The following is a 20,842-nucleotide window of genomic DNA, read 5'->3' on the forward strand; positions in this document are numbered from 1 at the left end:
GGGCTCCAAACCAAGCCCTGCAGGAGTCCACACCACCCTCCTCCTCCAAGTTACCCAGCAGACCCCTGTCTCCCCTGCTCTCCACCTCTTATGAGAGCAGACAGAAGGACGAGGTCTAGGCAAAGAAAGAAAGAGATGTTTTATTAGCATTGTTACAGCAATGCGTGACATGAAGGGTCCTCAGTGCACAGCCACCCGAGCGGCAAGCGGGTAGATCAGAGCGTGATACCCAGTATTTACACAAGTGCAGGACAGGATCACCCCGAACCTCAAACAGAAGACTGAAAATCACTTTACAAAAAGGTAAATAAAAATAACACCCATTTGTCTATTTAAAAAAAGTGCCAGCTCTCGAGTGGCAGAGCATGGAAAGACCACAGGCAGGCCCTGATGCTGTAGTACTGAGCTGTGCGCCCGGGGGGGAGGGAGGCCGGGCCAGTCTTGGCTTCTAAAGCTTAATTTAAGTGTTCCGGATTTTCATCTTTTGGAGTACTTCTGTTTTCAGATCTTTCTCTATTAATTTCTTATGCATACCAGTCTAACACTTAGCCAGCTCTCCTCAGTCCTCAGGTCAAGACCAGGTACCTCCCACGGCGAGGCTACAAAGTTCAATCAAGAATGAAGAGGCCAAACACCAGAATCTTAAATTTGGCTTAAAAGCCAAATGATAGTGGAGCCAGTGCCCTTTTAGATAAGCATTCTTACCCTCCCACCTTAAAGTTCTACTTTGGTAAATATTAACATTTAACCATTAGCAAAATACTTAACCCAGTTAGCAAAATTAACACCGTCATTTCAAAGTTACTCTTGTGCATAGTAAATGCTGCAGGGTGAACTTCACATTGGATAAAGCAGATTTGAAATCAGTTTGCAAGAAAGTGTGCCTCCCTCAACACCAATCTAAACTCAGGAAAATGAGCAGAGGCCCCGCAGCAGCTGCTGGTCTGTGCCTCTCCCGGCTGTGCTAGATCGTCTGGTAGCCGGCATGGCTCCTCTTCCTGCCAATGAGGTAGGCGATGAGGACGATAAGGACCAGCCCTGCCAGGGCACCACCCACGGCGATGGGGATCAGCATGCTGTTCTCATCCAGCTGGCACTCCTCCACTGCAGAAACAGAGGGAGCGTACCATGCTCACACCAACTACCCCCGAACGGGCCTCCCCCTCCTCCTCATCCCTTCCCATAATCCAGCCACAAGGACAGAACAGGACGGGCTCTGATTCTAATCAACTACTGCTTGGACACAATACAGCAAACAGCAGCATTCCTAGACCATGCTTTCACAGGGGAAGATGCAGGCCAGTGCTTAATAGGACCTTTGTTCAAACGCCGCCACGGTTCACATCTGTAAGATACTGGGCCTTCCACAGGCCAGAGGATGCAGGAAGGGGAATTTGCTCTAAATGATTATATATCCAGACAGAATCACAGCCTGCTGACCCTGCGGAGAGTCTGAAATGCTGCCCTGGGTGCTACTCACCAGACCCAAACTTGTCACCTTGCACCTGGAAAGCCTGGACCCACACTTTGATGATGTTGACAGAAAAGGCTTCTGTGACTTGCACATGCTCCCCGGCGTTACACTTGTACGAATTCCCAATGGTGGCCTGAAGTGCCCTCAGAGAGTTGTTGCCAGCCTTAAAGGTGGGGTCTGCAAAGGCACATGACAGTGAGTGCTCTGGGGCACCTGGATGGGCAGGGGAGTGGTGGCGGTCTTACCTCTGGCATCAGGAAGAGTCATATTCAACTGGATTCCTTGCAGGAAAAACCGGCTAGTACTCGCATTCTTAAAGAGAAGGAGAGAATTCTTAGCCGCTTGCCAGATTCACATGTTTACTGTCAAACCTGAAGGGTCATCTGGCAATAAGTCTGACTCCTGTATTTCTAGCTTTAGCATGAAGCTGTAGAGCATGCGGTGTGTAAAAGGCATTGCATAAATCTCAAAACCTAATTTTTAATTCCTTGCAGACTTTTTCTTACAGAATCAGACTCTGCTAAAATAGGGATGGGAAGGAGCCATGTTCCAAGAAAGCAAACTCTTTCCTAATGTTTGCTGGATTTCAGGAATAGAACTTTATTAGAAGAAACCCAACTGTTAATCAGCTCATTTGCAGTGCATACTATAAACGCTCACAGATGGCACTTTTTCTTCCCAGAGGACTTTACTAACATCACAGAGGATTCGTCCCAGACAGGTGTAAGGAAGAGAAGACCCAGGCCCCAGAGACGCTGCCCCTCAGGAAGGACCCAGAGCCGCTGCCGACAGTGCATGAGGCGGGAGGCTGAGCTGAGCACAGCTGCACCGGCCCCAGGCGTTCCCCCACATCTGGTGCATAAAGGAACCAGCCGAGGCATTCCTTCAGGGAAAGAGGATGGGAGGGCTGAGGGTTTAAAACACCAGCAAACAAGGAAGACACAGAAAGCAGACCCCCCCTCCTCAGAAAGCAGAGCTGTAGGTCTTGGCACCTCAATCTGATTTTGACTGCGGCCGGCACACAGTGCCCTCAGCTCCACCACCGCTGTGCAGCAGACATGTGTGAACAAACAGGAGGAAGAGCCACAGTGAGTGGCAGGCTGAGATGCCAGCAGCTCCCACACTGAAGCCCCCGGAGTACAAACATGGAGCCTCTCACCATCCCAAACTGGAAGGCCAGGAGAGTGACACTCTCGCTGCGGAGCTCCAGGGTCACCAGCTGGGCGCCACAGCTCCCTCCGGCGGTGGTCTTATTCGGGTTGATGCTGACCACTTTCACCACAGTCTAAGTAGGGAAAGAAAACAAGTTATCATGCCCTGTCACACCCCAGGTCGTCTATAGTCTGGAGAAAAAGTAATCTTAAAACAGGAACTTCAAGGCCACAATCATTTTAACCAGAAGCAGAAGGGAAGGTCCACACACACTGCACACCCATCACACTCAAGTTCCCCGCACAGCCCTGAGACGTGCGTGGTCCCTGGTAGGTGGCAGTACTTCAAAGGAAAAGCATAAAATGTTGGAATGGTGTATGTTTAAAGCAAAGTGTAATGTTCTTCGGGGGGGGGGAGGGGCGGGTCAGTAAACTCGCCCTTTAGAGTTCTGGCTTTTCAGACCACCCTGCAGCTCCTTGATTCTGTCTCGGAGAAAAGCCGCCCTGGTGTGCAGACAGATGGGTATAGCTGTATGCCAGGGGCTCATCATGGAACAGCACCACCACCACCACTACCGCGCTTGTGGGCCAACACCCCTACCACAGAAGGAAGGGTCCCTGGAGGCGGAGCCTACCGTGTTGTCCTTCTTCTTGTAGGTGACATTCAGCTGCAGCCCCATGCTGGCCAGCAGGCAGGTCCCGTTGGCACCACTCACGTTGTACTTGTGCACAGAGGGGCTCTCGGGCGCTGGGGATGGTGAAGGGTGGGGAGGTGGTGGCGGCGCTGTTGTTGGGAAAGGCCCATCTTGCTCACAACGCGTCTCTGGATGGACAAGTGGGGAGAGAGACAAAGTGAGTCCTCAAACCACCAGGAGCTATGACAACCCCCGCAGACTCAGCTAGCCCCACGTGCAGAATGTGACTTCTCAGTCTGCATGGTTGGATGACAGGTGGCTACCCCACTCTGGAAGTACAAGACAGGTAGGCACCGCTGTCCCACAGGTGGTCTCCACTCCTGCCCCTGCACCACAGCTCTGACTGGATGCTCTTCCAGCTCAGCATTTCTGCAACCCTGCCTTCACAGATCCATCCCCTTCTGTCTGCATGACAAACCTTCCTTCGTACTTGGAAGTAAAAAAAAACTTTAACTGTCACCTGCTGCTTGGACAGGCAGCCACACACCACTGCAAACGGCAACAATTCAAACCAGTTCTCTGTGTGGCTGTATACTGGGTCTGGTGCTGGAGGTCTCACAGGCTCAGGAGGGACAGCCAGCCCCAGACACACACACTATGACAAAACTAGTGCCGTCAGCATGGTACCTATGGGAGAGTAGCCCAGGAGGCCTTTAAAGGTAGGAGCATCAGGTGGGTCCCTGCGAGACAAGACCAGAGCTGAGTCCAGGTGCATGAGTGAGCAAGCTGCTGTGGGTTATGTGAAGCAAGATGGGGTGAAGGCACCTACAGGCAGGCACCCTCATGTGGGAAGAAGGTCCAGTACGTGTGAGTGAAGACCCCGGGGAAGGAGGCCAGATGGTGGCCCCAGAGGATATATGCTCAGGAGGTTAAATGGGATGCAGGCTCTCAGAATTTATTCCAGTATGAATTGTTTCCAACAAAAACTTACATTTAAAAATCAAGGCAGACTGAACTAAAAGCAAAAAAATGAATGTTCTCTACAGGTCAAGATACAGGACAGATAGCTGCCTTCTAGGAAGATTCCTTGACATTCGAAAACACCCAGATCCACCACAGCACTTCCAGGAACCACCATCCCCAAACTAAGTTGTTTTACCACCCTGTTTCTGTGGGTAATCAGTAAGTTAGAACAGCATTTATACAATTTCCATCAAATTCCCACCCTGTCCCCATTTCTGCTGGGCTGAGCCATGGGAGCAGGCCCATCACACCCTGGGCCACAGTGCCTGCCAGGAAGCTGCTATATAACTGCCGGATTAGTTCCTGCTCCAAGCTCAAAGGAAGCTTTGTCACTTCCTCCTCCACATCCCATCTACCTGGGTAGGGGGTCAAGGTGGGGAAAAAAAGAAAAGTTCACCCTACGTAGAAGTAATTCCACACACTTTCTGTAATGTTCACTCACACAGCCTGCCTTCACATAATGCTATCCTCTACAGTCAAATGCCTTTCTAGACAGAAGATAAAGATGGAAAAAAGCATGATAGCGTGGGTGTAACCTCGGGCTTCCAGTGACCACATGGCTCACCCTTCCCCTGGAGCTAAAGCTGCAGGCTAATGTTACAGCTGCCATTTAGAATAGCCTTATCATTACTTCACAAACTGTTACAGGACACAGTTCAACGCGCAAAACAACGAGAACAGGTGACCTCAAAATGCTGATCTAGATGGGCACACAGCACGCATGGGTGAGGGGGGAGAGTAACCTACACAAATCTGACCAGCAACTGTACACACAATCTACAGTTTTCATATACCAGGCTGCAAAGCGTCAGCCTTAGAGCACAATGTACGGTCAGAACTGTGGAAATCTGCACAGACCAAGCACCCTCCCCCCGCTGAACTGCAAATGCATAGTCTGCACACTAAGCACCCTGTCCCCAAGGCAGAAATGACAGTCCTACTTGCAGAGTGCTCAGCCCACAAAGAAATCATCAGTAAAATGCATACATGTGCTAAGTGCCATCCATGCATGTGAGGCTGCCTCTGGGAAGACCAGGCACCCCAGGAAAACGCAGGCTCAGCGCATCCATCCATGATTCCTCATGTGATTTTCAAAAGCTTCTGTGCCCTGAAGGCCCCAAATGGTGTGCCAGCAGCCGACCTTCAGGTAAACGTGTGCTACAGTCAGAAAGTCCCCCGAGAGAGGCACTTTAGTAGCAGCTCATGCTCTGCGTCACCCTGGGAGTCATCCCTAAGGCAGAGAGGCTGGCTAGCCAGGTGCTTGCTCGCCAGGGGGCTCTCCAGAAATCACACCCCAGGTTCACAGGGAGGTACCAATGGAATATACTAACAGCTGAGCTTCAACACGGTTCAGGTCGTGTCATCAACTACAGCTGACCCCTCAATAACACAGGTTCAGGAGCTGACCCCTGCCAGTCAAAAATCCATGTTAACTTCAGACTCCTCTCAAAACTTACATTAAAAACCTATTGTTGACCAGAAGCCTTACCAATAACAGCCCACTAACAGGCATCTTGTATATTATGGATATTATATAGTGTATTCTTAAAAAGAAGATAGAGAAAAAAATATATTTATGGTACTGTACTGCATTTACTGAAACACATCCACATGTAAACAGACCCACACAGCTCACACCTGTGTTGTTCAAGGATCGCTGTAGTACTTTCTGGGAACAGTGCGGCCCTTGCCCATACAGCAGACGCCCATTCTGGAGCTCCTCCCCGCCCACACAGCTGCTTGGAAAACTCCCCTATCACTGAACATGGACCCAGGCCACCAGAGGACCACATCCCAGAAAATACAGAAGACATCACAGGTGTGGGTGTGAGTGTGTGGCGGGGGAATGGGTGTGCAGGGGGAAGGGGAGCCCCTGGAGCTCAGGGTACAGATTTGTTGTTTGCCGATTTCATTTCTTAGCACTCCAGGTAAAGGCTGATCAGGGGTGACTTTGGAGGAAGTGACCCAATAGTGACAGGATCCCAAAAGCCCTATGGGGACTCCTTCCTGCCCAGCGAAGAGTATGCAGGTGTACCATGATCTCACCAAGCCTTCCAGCCTGTCACACGGGCATGCCAATTTGTATAGGACATTCTGTGCAATTCTGCGTTGCCACTTAACCTCCTCTTCCCAGCAGATTCACTAAGAGAGCGCTCTTGTGTCTTTAAAAAGCAAGTTTCCTTTCCAAACCACAGACATATCAGTAGAAGCAGATTTAACATAAAATGAAAGCAAGCTTTGATGACAGGAACAACCATGGGACACAAGGGGAGGTGGAGAGTGAGGCTGAGCTTAGGGACCAAGGTTCTGGTCAACAACTCACAGAACAGAGCAAGTAGCTGCCCACGACACACTCAAAATAATCCACCCTCAGTTAACCCTCATAGGATGTGAACAGTCCTCTGATAAGGGGGGCCAGCGGCTGGGACACAGGTATAGGGAGGGACCAACCTTACGGAGGTATCTTTTCTACTTGAATCACACACATATGTCCCCCACTGGGAGTAATGCGCGGGATGCTAACAGTGAAGGGCTATGTGCATGTGGGGACAGGACTATGGGGGAATCCTGTGCCGTGTTTTTTTTTTTTTTTTTTCTGTGTCGTGTTTAACTGTGAACCTAAAACTGCTCTGAAAGATAAAATCTATTTAAATACCAAAATAATTAGCTTTCAAAGAAATTAGCCTCTCCATTGTCACATGGAATTTTAGACCAGAAGCTGGAGCCCTATGTCAGGCTCCAGCACCTTCAGTAACTCCACCAGCCGGGCACCACACCACCTGGGGAAACCCAGACAGGGAAGACCAGGTCATCTATGTCTGGGTTCAGCAGCTTTCCAAGCAGAAGACAACAAGTCATAAAGGTGAGGAGCTATATACTCCATGACCACCCTGAGGCCCAGGTGCAGAGGTCACTGTGCTGAGCTAGCAAACCAGGACGCTCATTTTCCAAGGTCCTTAGCAGTTTTTGCTTTTCCCTTCTGCTCCAGGCTGGACGGAGACTATTGGGGATGAAACCTAGCTACCCAGATACCTGCAACTGTGAGCATCAGCTCCTGCTGCATTTAGTGTGACTCTGACCACTCCCAGTCACTCCTTGCCTGAGCAGGCAAGTGTCAATGTGCACACTCAGGCCTGCTGACTGACATGCACACACACAGCTCCCCAGAAAAGGGTGGCGTAGAAAGGCCAAGTCCAGCCAGTCTCCTCGAGAGCTGCTCCAGCTCACACAGACCTACCCTTACACCCCGTACACTTGCTGCTGGACGTGTCTTTCCCAGTTACAGACGGCAAACATTTTAGACCTTGTGGCTGTGCAGGGCCTGTGCCATCTCGGCTCTGCTACGGGAGTGTGACAGCAGCCACAGAAACAGATGTATGAATGAATGTCTCCTAAAGAAACTCCATTATGGGCACTGAAACTTGACTTTCATGTAATTTTCATGTGCTGTGAAATGTTCTTTTGACTTTTCTTAACCTTAAATTGATAAAGCATAACATCCATTTTTAGCTTACTGGCCTTACAGACAGCGGAGGCGGACTAGATGGCACCTGCAGGCCAGCTTCTGGCCCTACTAAGAGCCACATGCCTCTCAGGACGCCTGTACCCAACCACACAAAATGCTAACTGGTCCATCGTGCCCCTGAGCACCAGTGACTTGGTGCAAATCAGTCACACGCCAGCAGGCACCTCTGAGTGTTCCAGACACACCACCGGGGATATGGCAAACTAAAGCTCACAAGAGCACGGCTAAACACCAAGAAGGGACAACTTCCTTGAGGTGATCATCCCCTTCACCCTTCAGGAAAAGGACGGTGATCTGTGAGCTCACTGGCAGGCTGAGAAAGTCCTAGCTGAATGACAACATTCTTTGCTACTTACTGAGCCAGGCTCTGACATAAGCACTTTGCATAAATTTCTTTTTTAATTGCAAGGACCTGCTAACACAGGCTATCATCCTTACTTTCCAAGGTAACAAGAGGCTGACCACCTTACCCAAGGCCACAGAGCGAGGAGGAGCCTGGAGCCCTCTTGTTGGATCCCAGAACCCACCAATGGAGCTGGGCTGGCAGGTGCCTCCCTGGTGGATCATGAGCCCCCAAAAGACACTCAAGGTCCTGCCACCATCTTCCCCTGGGCTTGCCAAGCTCGAAAGAGATAAATATAGGTCTTGGGGAGAAGACACTTGGTTTGAACTGGAAGAGAGCCTACCACCCTGACCTCATTGGCTTCCCAAAAAGGAATTAAAATGCTTTGCCCTTCTATCCCTTTTAAATCAGTATCTGTCCAACCTCACCTAGAGAGATCACTTTCTTTAAAGAGAAAGTTCTAAATGAGAGCTGCCAGTTCAGCTTCTCCACGTCTTCCTTGGGCCTGGGCACCTGGGTCAAAGGCAGTGTCCTACCTTCCTTGCTGAAATTACTGTTGGCAAGGTACGCCTGGATCGTGACATCATGGAACGTGACAGTGACATTGTGCATGTGGATCTGGGTGTTGCTCACACATCTGTATTTTTTATTTATGTCTGCCCTGATGTCAGTTGCAGATTCCACAGTCTTGGTTTCTGTATTAAAAAAAAAAAATCAATTTTTAACTTAGGTAAAAATTTTAGACACTCTCCAACTGAATTTTCTTAATTTTATAACTAGTCATTTTTGGTTCTTACCCTTGGAGCTTGCATTGGGGAAAATCTGTGTGTCAGACAAGTTATAAATAAAACTCATCAGCTGAACACTGTAACGTGTTGCATTTCTTGTGAAATTGAGGGTCAGCCCATGTCCTTTTCCAAAAGCGATCATGAGACTGGGGTCAGAAGTGTTCTCTTTACCACAAGAGCTGCTATTTAATACCACTGCATCAGACGGCAGGTCGAAGGTTACATTCTAGAACAAAGGACAACAGACCCAGTCAGGATGCAGGTCACGAAAGGGATTCAGATGTGCCAAAAAAAAAAAAAAAGAAAGAAAGAAAGATGTGCCAAAAAAAGACCTTCAGGAAGTCAGACCTCAGCTCCTTCTCAGAACCCACCATTAGTATATTAATTTTTTAACGTACAATTGTATAAAAATACAAGGAAAATCAGTACATGTTGATACAGACTGAAAAAGTGTTAAAGGCAAAACTGACAGTTACTCAAATCATTAAACATTCTTCATTAACATAATTTTAATTTATAACATAATTAAAACTAAAGTTATCTCGGTAAACAATTCTTATCAGGCTTCAAGTGAAATGTGTATATTTGAAAAGCCATTACTAGTTGTTTGCTATAAAAATCTTTAAGGAACATGCCTTTTATGGGACAGATGGTAGCTACATGTATAGTGAGCACAGCATAACGTGTAATCTTGTCAAATCACAAAGCTATAACCTGAAAATGACATAGTTCTATTTGTCAACTGTACTTTAAAAAGTCTTTAAACAAAGAACCAGGGGCAGCCCGCGTGGCTCAGTGGTTTAGCGCCACCTTCAGCCCAGGGTGTGATCCTGAAGACCTGGGATCGAGTCCCACGTCGGGCTCCCTGCATGGAGCCTGCTTCTCCCTCTGCCTGTGTCTGTGCCTCTCTCTCTCTCTGTGTCTCTCATGAATAAGTAAATAAAATCTTAAAAAAAGAGAACCATTTGAAAAAAAATTATTTTATTTTTAAAGATTTTATTTATTCATGAGAGACAGAGAGAGAGAGAGGGGGGCAGAGACACAGGCAGAGGGAGAAGCAGGCTCCATGTGGGGTGCCTGACGTGGGACTCGATCCTGGGACTCCTGGATCACACTCTGGGCTGAAGGTGGCGCTAAACCGCTGAGCCATGCGGGCTGCCCCAAAGAACCATTTGAACTGACCACTACAAAACCACCTCAAGAGCACCAACATGACCTGAACCCACTAACGAAAACACGGAGACGGTGTACCCTAATGCTGCTCCCAAGAAATGACAGAGCTCAGGACGCCTGGGTGGCTCAGCAGTTTAGCACCTGCCTTTGGCTCAGGGCATGATCCTCGATTCCCAGGTTCAAGTCCCACATCGGGCTCCCCGCATGGAGCCTGCTTCTCCCTCTGCCTGTGTCCCTGTCTCTCTCTCTGTCTCTCATAAATAAATAAATAAAAATCTTTAGGAAAAAAAAAAAATGACAGAACTCCACAAGGTGACAGAGCTATGGTGATAAAGAGTAAGGTACACAGCAGCATGTGGGTGATCCCATTTGTGGAATATAATTAACATATATCAAGAGGACATGGAAAAAAACCCCAAACACAGAAAAAGTAAAGTAGCAATGACCACAAAAGGTGTTTGGACCTATTTCTGTAACCTGAGGGCTTCTGTGGGACAACCGTCCCAGGCCTCTGCCACCTCAGGTGCAGCCACATACACCTGGAGACCAGCACACACAAGCAGATGAGCTTGTGGCACACACAAGCAGATGAGCCTGAGCACCTGGCACAAAGTCCTGAGGGCTCTGAATGCCGGACCCCACTGCTGCCCTGAGTGGTGGTAAGATGATCTAATGCTGTCAGAGGAGGTGTGGAAGGAAACATGGTAGTCTAAACAAAGAACTACAAACATTCAGTTTAGAGATTTATTCGAATCTCTCAGTGAGGGCAGCCCTGGTGGCGCAGCGGTTTAGCACCGCCTGCAGCCTAGGGCGTGATCCTGGAGACCCTGGATGGAGTCCCATGTCAGGCTCCCTGCATGGTGCCTGCTTCTCCCTCTGCCTGTGTCTCTGCCTCTCTCTCTCTCTCTCTGTGTGTCTCTATGAATAAATAAATAAATAACCTTAAAAAAAATCTCTCAGTGAAATGCCCACAGATAGTTAACAAAGAAAAAAATGCAAATGCAGCTTATGTGTTAGAAGTCTACATGCAAACAGCCTTTTTTATCCTGTGGTAGTACAAGTTGTTTTAAGAAAGCTGAGAGGCATCGGAGGACAGTGCTTGCAGATGTCAGGGCAAACGGCAGACAGAAGAGATACAGTCACACAGCTGTGCCCGGAGCCTCAGAGTAAGAGACGGCCGGGGTCCCAGGAGAGGCTCTAACACATCAGGCTGCCCGCACAGGGAGGGCTGCATTGTGACCACAGAAGAAACTCGTGCAGAAGTCTGGGACAATGCTCCTACCAGACAGTGAGAGTAGATAACAGAACGATCTACACATCATGACTGCAGCTTTAGGGTACACAGGGACACAGGCAGCTGACAAGCCCAGTGGGGCACATGCATATGCATATGTGAACCCCATTACAGTGAGGTCCTTTTCCAAACATTTCAAATAATAATAAAATAAATCTTCACACACACACCACACACTGTATGAAGGACCCAGTGTTTCCTACCTTAGGACCGCTCCTGGTTTCATAGCTCGCCAAGAAGGCAGCCGAGAAGTTAGCCATGATGCAAGCCGTCCCGTTGGCATCCTTCACCACAAACACTGCTGCTGCGCCATGTACGAGGCCTGCTAACTCCAGGAAAGACAGAAATATCCAAACACATTTTTGAAAATACAACTGAATGCTTCTGTTGTCTCTAGCTGTGGCAATAATGGGTTTTATTAGGAAATACCACCTGCTTCTTAAAAGAATGAGATACAAGGATTACCAAGGCTGGGTTCCGATAGATCCTCTGTCCTGTTCCTGCTAGATACAATTCTGGAAATGTTAACTCTAAACCCACTGATCACAGTTTGCCAATCTGGTCGACAGCTCTTTAATGCTTGATGTCAGGACACTGATGGGGAAGTCACATGTCAATTTCCAGGTCATCCCTAGGCACAGGTTGCTCCACACTCAGTCCTCAGAGGACCTCTGGAAGATGTGCTAGGGTTCTGGAGGCACAACTCAACCTAAATACTGACCTTCTACAGAAGCCCATGGGAGAACTGGTGGTATCTCTAAAGTTGGATTTCTTGTTACCTCTTGTGGACTGCTGGCCTGGCAAGAAAAGCCATGCACGCATGGATCTGAGCTCTTTGCCCAATTTCAGAAAGGTTTTCAAAAAACAGTGATTCGATCGAACCTGGACTTGGCTTTGTGATGTTAGGACATCAGTCAACATGTCTAGGTAGGATTGCTATATCTCAGAAGGAAGGGACAGAATGAAGCTCTCACAGGTCCCTCCAGTTTGACAGCAATGGTGGCTATTTCCTCCTTAAATTCTCAGGGTCAGTGCCATCTCTGGCTTCGTGACATCCAACAGCCCTGAGCAGGTTAGCAAATCTAATCTGACCACTGTGGTAAAGCAATAGGTAATTCTTCCAAGCCACATGTGTTAGTACAATCTTTTTTTTACCGATGGGCAAAAATAGTTGCTTTCACTAGTTCTACAGCCAAACAGCCATCAGCCAGCACCACGTACTAGAAGGTTCAGATGTGATGTGTCCTCCCCCATGTGCCGTTGCCAGTCCCCTGCACGCCCTTTAGTCATGCTCCGACCACTCTGAGTGCAAATGTGACACGGGCCAAATGCTCAGTAGACACTCCATTAACTTTTCATTCTAAAATCTGTGTCCCTAGCAAAATAAATGACTCCCAACGAGTCCAATTCATTTTATCCTTGGAACTTTCACAAAATAAAATCTTTAAAGCCAACTGCTATAAGCATAAAGCAAAAAGCAAAAAGTAGCCAGAAACCTCATATAGTTTCCCATAAGCTTCTGGTATGAGAGATACCAAAATCTATGTTCATAAACAGAAGCTGCTGCACCAGAAGGAAGCAAACTAGGGCAAGTAAGAAACCTGTGTAGTTTGTTTTGCTTTGCAAAATTTTAACCTATACCCCAAAATATTCAGGCAAGACTACACCTTAGGCAACTCTGATAAATGAATTTCCATTATAAAACCTACAAAAAATTCCACACTTTGTTTCTGACTCATTAAAGGTTTTTTAAAAAAAAAAACAGACAAATCATCCTCATGCCTTCAGGGAGGGACAAGTTAAGTGTACCAGGGGTCCAGAGAGATGCCAGCAAGGCCAAAGCATGTTCAGCAGGCAGAAGCACGTGTGTTAAAGCATGGGCACTGCAGCCAGAGAAACACTGGACACCGACCCAGATCATGTGTACATGGGCTAGTACAGCTCCGGTCACCGGCTCTCTCAGGCCCGAGATGCCCTCATATGGCTGTGGCCCTGGCCCGGCTGCTGCAGAGTCCTATGTGATTGCACATGCCATGGACACAGTCGGCTGCTGCCTCACATGGGAGCATGCACATCAGCTTTCACCAAGCTTCACTTCTATAAATTAGTTCCCTAAATCATTAAAACACTTTCTGCTGACTCAAAACACTTCATTAGGAAATATTTCACATTAAATAACTTTTCAAAGGCAGAATTCTTTCACTTAGTAAATATGCTGAAGATATGAGCCTTCATGCATTACAAAAACAAATTTAAAGTAAATTTTACCAGGACTAGAAACCTACAGTTATTCTGGAGAGACCCAGAAATTTTCTATTGTTATAACAAGAAACAGCCCCAGAGGCCAAATTCTGGTCAAGAGGAAGAGGTCTACAAAAGCATTAGAACGTAATATTATAAAAGAAATGTGTGTATGCTAATAGAATTTTTTTTTTTTTTTTAAGACTTAAAAAAAATTGGGGATGTCTAGGTGGCTCAGTGGTTTGGCACCTGCCTTCAGCCCGGGGTGTGATCCTTGAGTCCCGGGAACAAGTCCCATGTCGGGCTCCTTGCATGAGGACTGCCCTCTGCCTGTGTCTCTGCCTCTCTCTCTCCCAGGAATGAATGAAGTCTTTTTTAAAAAAATTAAAAAGAAAAGAAAAAAATAAAAAATTAAAAAGAAAAAGATTAAAAAAAATACTCGTTTTAAAGACAGAGAGAGCACGCATGAGCAAGGTGAAGGGAGAGAGGGAAAGGGAGAAGCAGACTCCACGCTGAGCAGGGAGCCCGATGCGGGACTCCATCCCAGGACCCTGAGCCAAAAGCAGATGCTTAACCACCTGAGCCACCCAGTGGCCCCTAATGGTCTTAAGTTTTTTTTTTTTTTTTTTTAAATTCTCTAACACTGATGATAGCTGACTAAGAAGGAAAAAACCTCTTTTTTGAATTAAAATGTTGCAGTGACTTGAGGAGTGGGTGTCCCTCTTCAAAGCGAGGCTCCCTGACCTGCTGGCAACGGCTAATCTCAAGCAGTCCTTCACACAAGCACAACCTTGATCATCTCTCCAGGGATCACGTAAAGGAGTAACTTTGGCTTATTCCTTCAACGTACTCCCACTGGTAAAAATTCCATTCTCTAGAACAAGTACAGCTGTGAGAAACATGCCTGGTTCTATGACAGACCCCTCCATCCCTTAGTAGTTGTGTGACCTCGGGCCAGTAGATATCGCTGCCCTCAGTTTAGGTGCCTATGAACTGGAACAAGTGTGCTGACGCCCTGGGGCTATTAGAGGATCAAATGAGCCAGTGCAGAACACTCAGTACACGGCACTAGCACTGGCTTTAATACTCGCTGATATTTTTTTTTAAGATTTTATTTATTTATTCATGAGAGAGAGGGAAGGGTGGGGAAGAGACACAGGCAGAGGGAGAAGCAAGCTCCCCATAGGGAGCCTGATGCAGGACTCGATCCCCAGACCCTGGATCACGACCTGAGCCAAAGGAAGACGCTCAACCACTGAGCCACCCAGGTGCCCTGATCATGTTACTTTAAATAGAGCTGTTCAGACCTCACCTACCAAGTTCATCACTGAATCCTCAGTACCTGACACAAAACATCAAGTATTTTAACAAGCACTTGCTATGTGCCAGGTCCTGCTCCAAGCACTTTGTAGTTAACTAAATTATCATGACGACCTCCACAGGTCAATGCTATTATGATTCCTTTGTGCAGCTGTGGAGACGAAGGGACGGACAGGAATGTTAACTTGCTCAAGGTCACAAAGCCAGTGAGTGGTGCTGAGCAATCTGGGATTGGATGACACATCTGAACCGTGCTTTCTAACACTTGCTGAGTGAGCAAACATACTTCGAATTATGAAAGACTCACTTTGAAATGAAGAGACTGCCATCTAAAGGAACGAGTCGATAAACTTCTACATTAAAATTTTTATAAGAGGGGGCTCCTGGGTGGCTCAGTCTGCCTTTGGCTCAGGTCATGATTCCAGGGTCCTGGGATCAAGTCCTGCATTGGATTCCCTGCTTGGTGTGGAGTCTGCTTCTTCCTCTCCCTCTGCTCCTTCACCTTGCTCGTGTATGCTCTCTCTCAAATAAATGAATAAAATCTTCAAAGAATTTTTTTTTTCAAAAATACTTCCTAGTTTGTCTTGGCTTCTTTTAAATCCAGTATTTTTCATCTTAAACGGTAATACATAATCATCTACGAAAATTTAAAGGTAGAAGAACAACAAAAAAAGACCAAAGTTCATCCCTCACATGGAAACACAACCTTTAGAAGCAGGGCTCAGTGTGGACACTTTTAAGGAGCTGATGTATGCATATCTGATTAGGGATTGTTGCTGTCAAACTGGGCATTTACATGTACACACTGAGCACTTACTATGTATGTGCACAGGATGGGCTGTAAGATAAGGGAGGGAGACCTGTGTACAGGTTATCACGGCACAACTGAAATGATGCTCCAGTAAAAGCTCAAGCCACATATGCATGCAGTCAAGTCCCATGGATGCAGAGAAAAGGGAGCGCCTAACAACAGAAGTTCAAAATCTTGGACCCCAAACGTTTTGACCTCAGATATAGTTAAGAATTTGGGGACCAATCCAAGTAACTGACAAAGGTCCCGCAATCATGAATAATACTAAACAGAATAAAACTTTCCAAACATCCTAAGTGACAGTTCTTCATTTGGAAAGGGGAAGGAAATCATCTAGTCGACACCAGTGGTTTAAAGGGTCACATTACGCAATGACACTTAATCCTAAAGGCTGGCCAATTTCAGTTCACTCTCGCCTATGCTTTCTACCAAATAGTCCAACACAAACTAAGCTTTGAGAGTTAGCCAATTATTAATGCAGGTAAGATTAATAGTTTTCATGTTCGAAAAAATTTGTTTTTAGGAAAGATGCTTCTTGGTAAAATAAAGAATCAAAATAAACATTATTTTTAAAAGGCCTACATCCAAAAAAAAATTTTTTTTAAGATTTTATTTATTTATTCACGAGACACAGAGAGAGAGAGGCAGAGACACAGGCAGAGGGAGAAGCAGGCTCCATCCTGGATCTCCAGCATCATGCCCTGGGCCAAAGGCAGGCGCCAAACCGCTGCGCCCCGGGGGCTGCTCCCTACACCCAAATTTAAAATCTTTTCTAAAAGCTGGATTTCATCGGACTGTAAAACCTAAAAAATCCTCCCAAAGAAACGGGCATCAAAAAGCTTCCAACACGCACACTACTCCCAGCTATCACGATGCAGGGAATGAGGCCCGTTACTCCTCATTCTGAAGGCGAGTCTTAAAACCTAACCTACGAGGATCCTTTGCGAATTCTAGTGCGGACAGTGCTGCCGTCCCGACCTGACACTTGCTCGAGCCGTTGCTCCTCTAAACCATTACAGCCGCCGGGGAAGGGCAAAGCTCGGGGTTGACTGCCCGAGTTAAGGTCCCCGTCCCTCGTGGCTCCTCACGCGGTTCAAAAAGCTGACCTTACACGGGCAGGGGCAAGACAGAACCGTGGCACCCGAACCCGCCCAGCGACCGGGAAACGCCGGAGCCGAGAGGCCGGGGCCGGGCGGGGATGCGCGGCGATGCGAATCCGCGCCCCTCCCTCGGGGGAGCGCCCCCCGCGCGGGGCGTCCGGGCGTCCGAGCATCCGAGCATCCGCGCAGGCCACCCGGGAGGGCGCACGCACCACGCGGCCCGAGACTAAGCCACGGCTGCCCCGAAATCCACCAACCACTGATTTTCCGACTCATCACCCAGAAGCCGGCCCAGGGGCCCGACCACGGAAGCGGCCCCCGGCTGACAGCTCGCCCCGGCGCTTCCAGCAGGGCCCGAGGGCTCCGCGCCAGACCCCGGGCGCCACCTCTGCCGCCCCGGCCCCGGCCCCGGCCCCGCCGCCCCGGAGCTCCCGCCCCGCCGACCCCGGCCCCTCACCGAGCAGCAGCAGGAGCAGAGGCCGCGGCCGGGCACCACCGAAGGCCGCCATGGGCGCGAGGGCTGTCGAGGCCGGAGCGGGAGCCGAGCGCGTCGGGGCGGTTTGACCGGGGGACGGCGGGCGGGCGGGCGGGCCGGGGGCTGCGTGAGGGCGAGCGTCCCGCGGTCCAGACACCCGGCCGCTGCGGCGCCCGCGGCAGGAAGGAGAGCCTTCGGCCGGCGGCGCCCGTCACGTGAGGCCGCGCCGCGCCCGCGCTGTCACGTGACCCCGCGAGCCTCGCGAGAGCACAGGGCACGACGTCTCCGCCGAGGCGAGCGCTCGCCTCTCACGTGACCCGGAGGCACGTGACCGCGGGGCCACGTGACGCCGGGCGGGCTTCTCAGCCTGGGAGGGGTCGGGGAGATTGGACCTGGACGTCGGCGCGGGAGGCGGGTGCGAGGGAGGGTCCCTCGGCGGCTCCCGGGCGTTGGCGGGAGGAGGAGACGGGCGCGCCGAGGCCTGCAGCCGGAGAAGCCGACCCGGGGACGCAGCGAGGCCCACCTGGGGCCGCCCTGGGCGGCCGACCCGCGGCGAGTGCGGCTGCGAGGGGGCGGCCCGGACCCGGACGTGCGTGCTCGCGAGATAAGCTGGGCGGGGCCCCGGGGGCTGCGGTGACTGGGGCGGGCCGGGGCGGGGCGGGGCGGGGCGGGGCGGGGGGCAGCAGTGGCTCCGGGGCCCCGAAGCCCTCTCCGCGCGCGGCGTGCCTGGAGGCTCCCCGGGTCTGGGCTTCCGACACGGCCCCCGGCCTCGGCCACCTCCAGCCGTGGCAGCCGCGAGGGTCACGGCGCCCCTCCTTCCTCCCCTCCTTCCCCTTTTCCTCTTCCCCGTCTTCCTCCCTCCTGCTCTTGTCCGCGCGTCGCGGCTCGGCCCCTGGGAGGTGTCTCTGGTTGTGTCCAGCGCAGACCTGGGGGCCGCTGTCCGCCACTCTCCCGATCGGTGCTCGATTCCCCGCAAGTGTCACGTCCACTTGCTCCGAGTACACGGTGCGGCTTCCCGGCCGCAGACTCCTGCTGCCTCTGCAGTGGGGGCGGGCAGGGCTGCGCGGCCCCCGCGGCCCCGGACCCGGTGCTAGAGCTCGGTTCTCTTTCCCCATGTCCGCGGGGCTGGCTGGCAGCGAGCAGCCCCTAAACTCCTTGTGCGTGTATCGCTGTTGTGCAAATAGTAGTAATTCGCAGGTTTCTCCCCCGTGAAGAAAGAAGTGACAAAGGAGAAGAGGGAGGTGAGAATGCGGCCTGTGATGCTGGGACTGGAATGTGCTTCAGGACTCCGAAGGCGGACAGTCACGGAAATAATGGGCGGTACACACGGTGTCGGTGCTCAGGGCACCTTACAGTTCCTGCCCCGTGACCCAGCGGCCGTCCAGGGCGTCCCATTTCCTTTGCCCGTTTATCACACAGGCCCGGGCGTTTGCTTCTATTTCTGTTTCAGTGCAGTTGCCCGTCGTGTCGCCTTTGCCCGAGGACTGGCTGGCGGTCGCCGGCCTGGGGAGGTTTGCCAGCGCAGGGCCTGCCAGGACGCGGGGCGCTCCGTGTGCACTCGGGGTCACAGCTGGGTCCGTGCCACCTCCCGACTGGCATCTGCTATGTGGGGACAAGACTTTTCACTTCTCTTTCTCAGTTCTCCTGTCCCTTACCTCAAGAATATTTATTTGGGTTTTTTTTTAACGGTACAAAAGGCAAGTAAATCGTGACTCAAAAGCATGAAAGTATAAGTTGTAGGATAAGTTAACGAGTAACACGTCGGGAAAGAGAACCATCAACTTTCAAGCGAAACGTGCTCACGGGAGGGGAGAAGGGAGACTCCTGTCCCGCAGCGCTTATGAAAACCAGTGCTCTCCTTTAGGACACGGAGACCACCAGGACTGGCTCCTAGTTTAAGATAACGTCCTTGAGAACGTCCTCTCTGCACGTCTTGTACACATCTCTAAGTTCCTTTCCAGAGATTCTTTGAAATATTCCAGCCACAGCAGTCTTCCTTTTAGATGGGTTATGAAAAAGGAACTCATAAAAAAAAAGAACTAAAACATTCTTGGAAAGCAGAGTAACTCACACAGTCCCAAGTCGTTTACAGCAGGAATAAGTGTGTAACTTCAATTAAGCTCATGTTCCCAAGGACATGCTCACCAGGTCGCAGTCTGTGGGCGTGGGGCTGGGCGTGAGGCGACCCAGGCCTGTGCTTCTTTGGGAAATGAAAGGTGGTTAAAGAGCCTTTCCTAATAGTAGGAGACACAACGGGAACTGAAATCAACACAAAGATATTTCCACATTTGTCGCTCGTGAGAATGGTCAGAGGGAGTGGGTCACAATGCAGGACTGCACGTTCACCCTCGCACCTACTGAAGGACTTTTGCATTGTTTCCTGCAAAGCCGTGATGAACATTCAAAACCACATTCCTGAGCGAACAATGCTTTTGTTTCTCATGGGTCAATACCTCAGAATGGAAAAGCTGGTTCATAAGGGCGTGCATGTTTAAGAAGGAGCCGTTGGACACTTTTTTCTTTTTTCTTTCTTTCCTTCCTTCCTTTTTTCTTTGTTTTTTTTTCTTTCTTTCTCTCGAAAGATTTTATTTATTCGAGAGAAGCAGAGACACAGGCAGAGAGAGAAGCAGGCTCCCTATGGGGAACCCGATTAGGAACTCGACCCCAGGACCCTGGGATCATGACCTGAACTGAAGGCAGACGCTCAACCACTGAGCCACCCAGGGATCCCCATGGGACATTTTTCCATAGCAGTTGTACTATCGTCCATCCACAGTAACATCCTCATCAATATCACCAGTCTTTCCCACAGCTGTGTAATTCCATCTCATTGTGACTAGTTTGCATTTTCCTGAGGACTAGCAAGATGGAGAGGTCCTTTCATGGGCTCGTCACCATTCAGCTATCTTTAGTTATGTGTTCAAACTTTGTTCTAATTTTTAAAAACGGTTTATTGCTTTCTTGAATTCTAAGTCTTTTCTAAATATATTCTGAATATACTACTTTGCAGTATTGTCATATTTTTCCCATGATGTGGCTTGCTATTTCTTAATATCTTTTGAAAAGCAAGCTTTAAATTTAATTAAAATCCAGTTTACCAGGATTTCTTTCATGCTTCATGCTTTTTCTTTTGTTCTAAGAAATCTCTGCATTTCCCAGTATCATAAGGATTTTCTCCTATGTTTTCTTCTAGTTTTATGGTTTTAGCTTCTACAGTTGGGCCTATGATCAAATTCAATTTTGCAGATGGTGTGAGAAAAAAATCCGTGTTCATTGCCCCCATCTGTGGCATATGGATAGCTCTTTGATAAAGAGACTAGTGTTAGCCTTAAATTCCCTTGGTGGGATCCCTGGGTGGCGCAGTGGTTTAGAGCCTGCCTTTGGCCCAGGGCGCGATCCTGGAGACCCGGGATCGAATCCCACGTCGGGCTCCTGGTGCATGGAGCCTGCTTCTCCCTCTGCCTATGTCTCTGCCTCTCTGTGTGTGT

The 20,842-nt window shown here is 49.5% G+C and overlaps 1 protein-coding gene and 1 long non-coding RNA gene across 3 annotated transcripts; one reads left to right on the forward strand and one right to left on the reverse strand.

Annotated features, from left to right (window-relative positions):
* Positions 1-116: 116 nt before the first annotated feature.
* Positions 117-17,493, reverse strand: LAMP1 (lysosomal associated membrane protein 1). Of its 2 annotated transcripts, none has more exons than XM_077854874.1 (9): positions 17,337-17,493; positions 11,611-11,732; positions 8,950-9,166; positions 8,689-8,847; positions 3,261-3,448; positions 2,634-2,759; positions 1,720-1,786; positions 1,481-1,651; positions 117-1,104 (listed from the first exon to the last, which is right to left on the reverse strand). In XM_077854874.1, exons 1-9 carry the CDS (start codon positions 17,386-17,388, stop codon positions 965-967), a joined length of 1,242 nt encoding a protein of 413 aa, XP_077711000.1. In that variant the 5' UTR covers positions 17,389-17,493; the 3' UTR covers positions 117-964. The 2 variants fall into 2 exon arrangements, with proteins under 2 accessions (XP_077711000.1, XP_077711001.1); XM_077854875.1 differs by having other exon boundaries at positions 11,611-11,729; positions 17,337-17,450.
* A 131-nt stretch (positions 17,494-17,624) lies between these two features.
* On the forward strand, positions 17,625-20,457 carry LOC144287668 (uncharacterized). The gene is made up of 2 exons (XR_013355413.1): positions 17,625-17,943; positions 18,552-20,457. It is a non-coding gene; the product is annotated as an uncharacterized LOC144287668 (long non-coding RNA).
* Positions 20,458-20,842: the final 385 nt, after the last annotated feature.

The sequence above is a fragment of the Canis aureus genome, chromosome 17 (assembly GCF_053574225.1).
Source record: "Canis aureus isolate CA01 chromosome 17, VMU_Caureus_v.1.0, whole genome shotgun sequence".
Taxonomy (NCBI): Eukaryota; Metazoa; Chordata; class Mammalia; order Carnivora; family Canidae; genus Canis; species Canis aureus.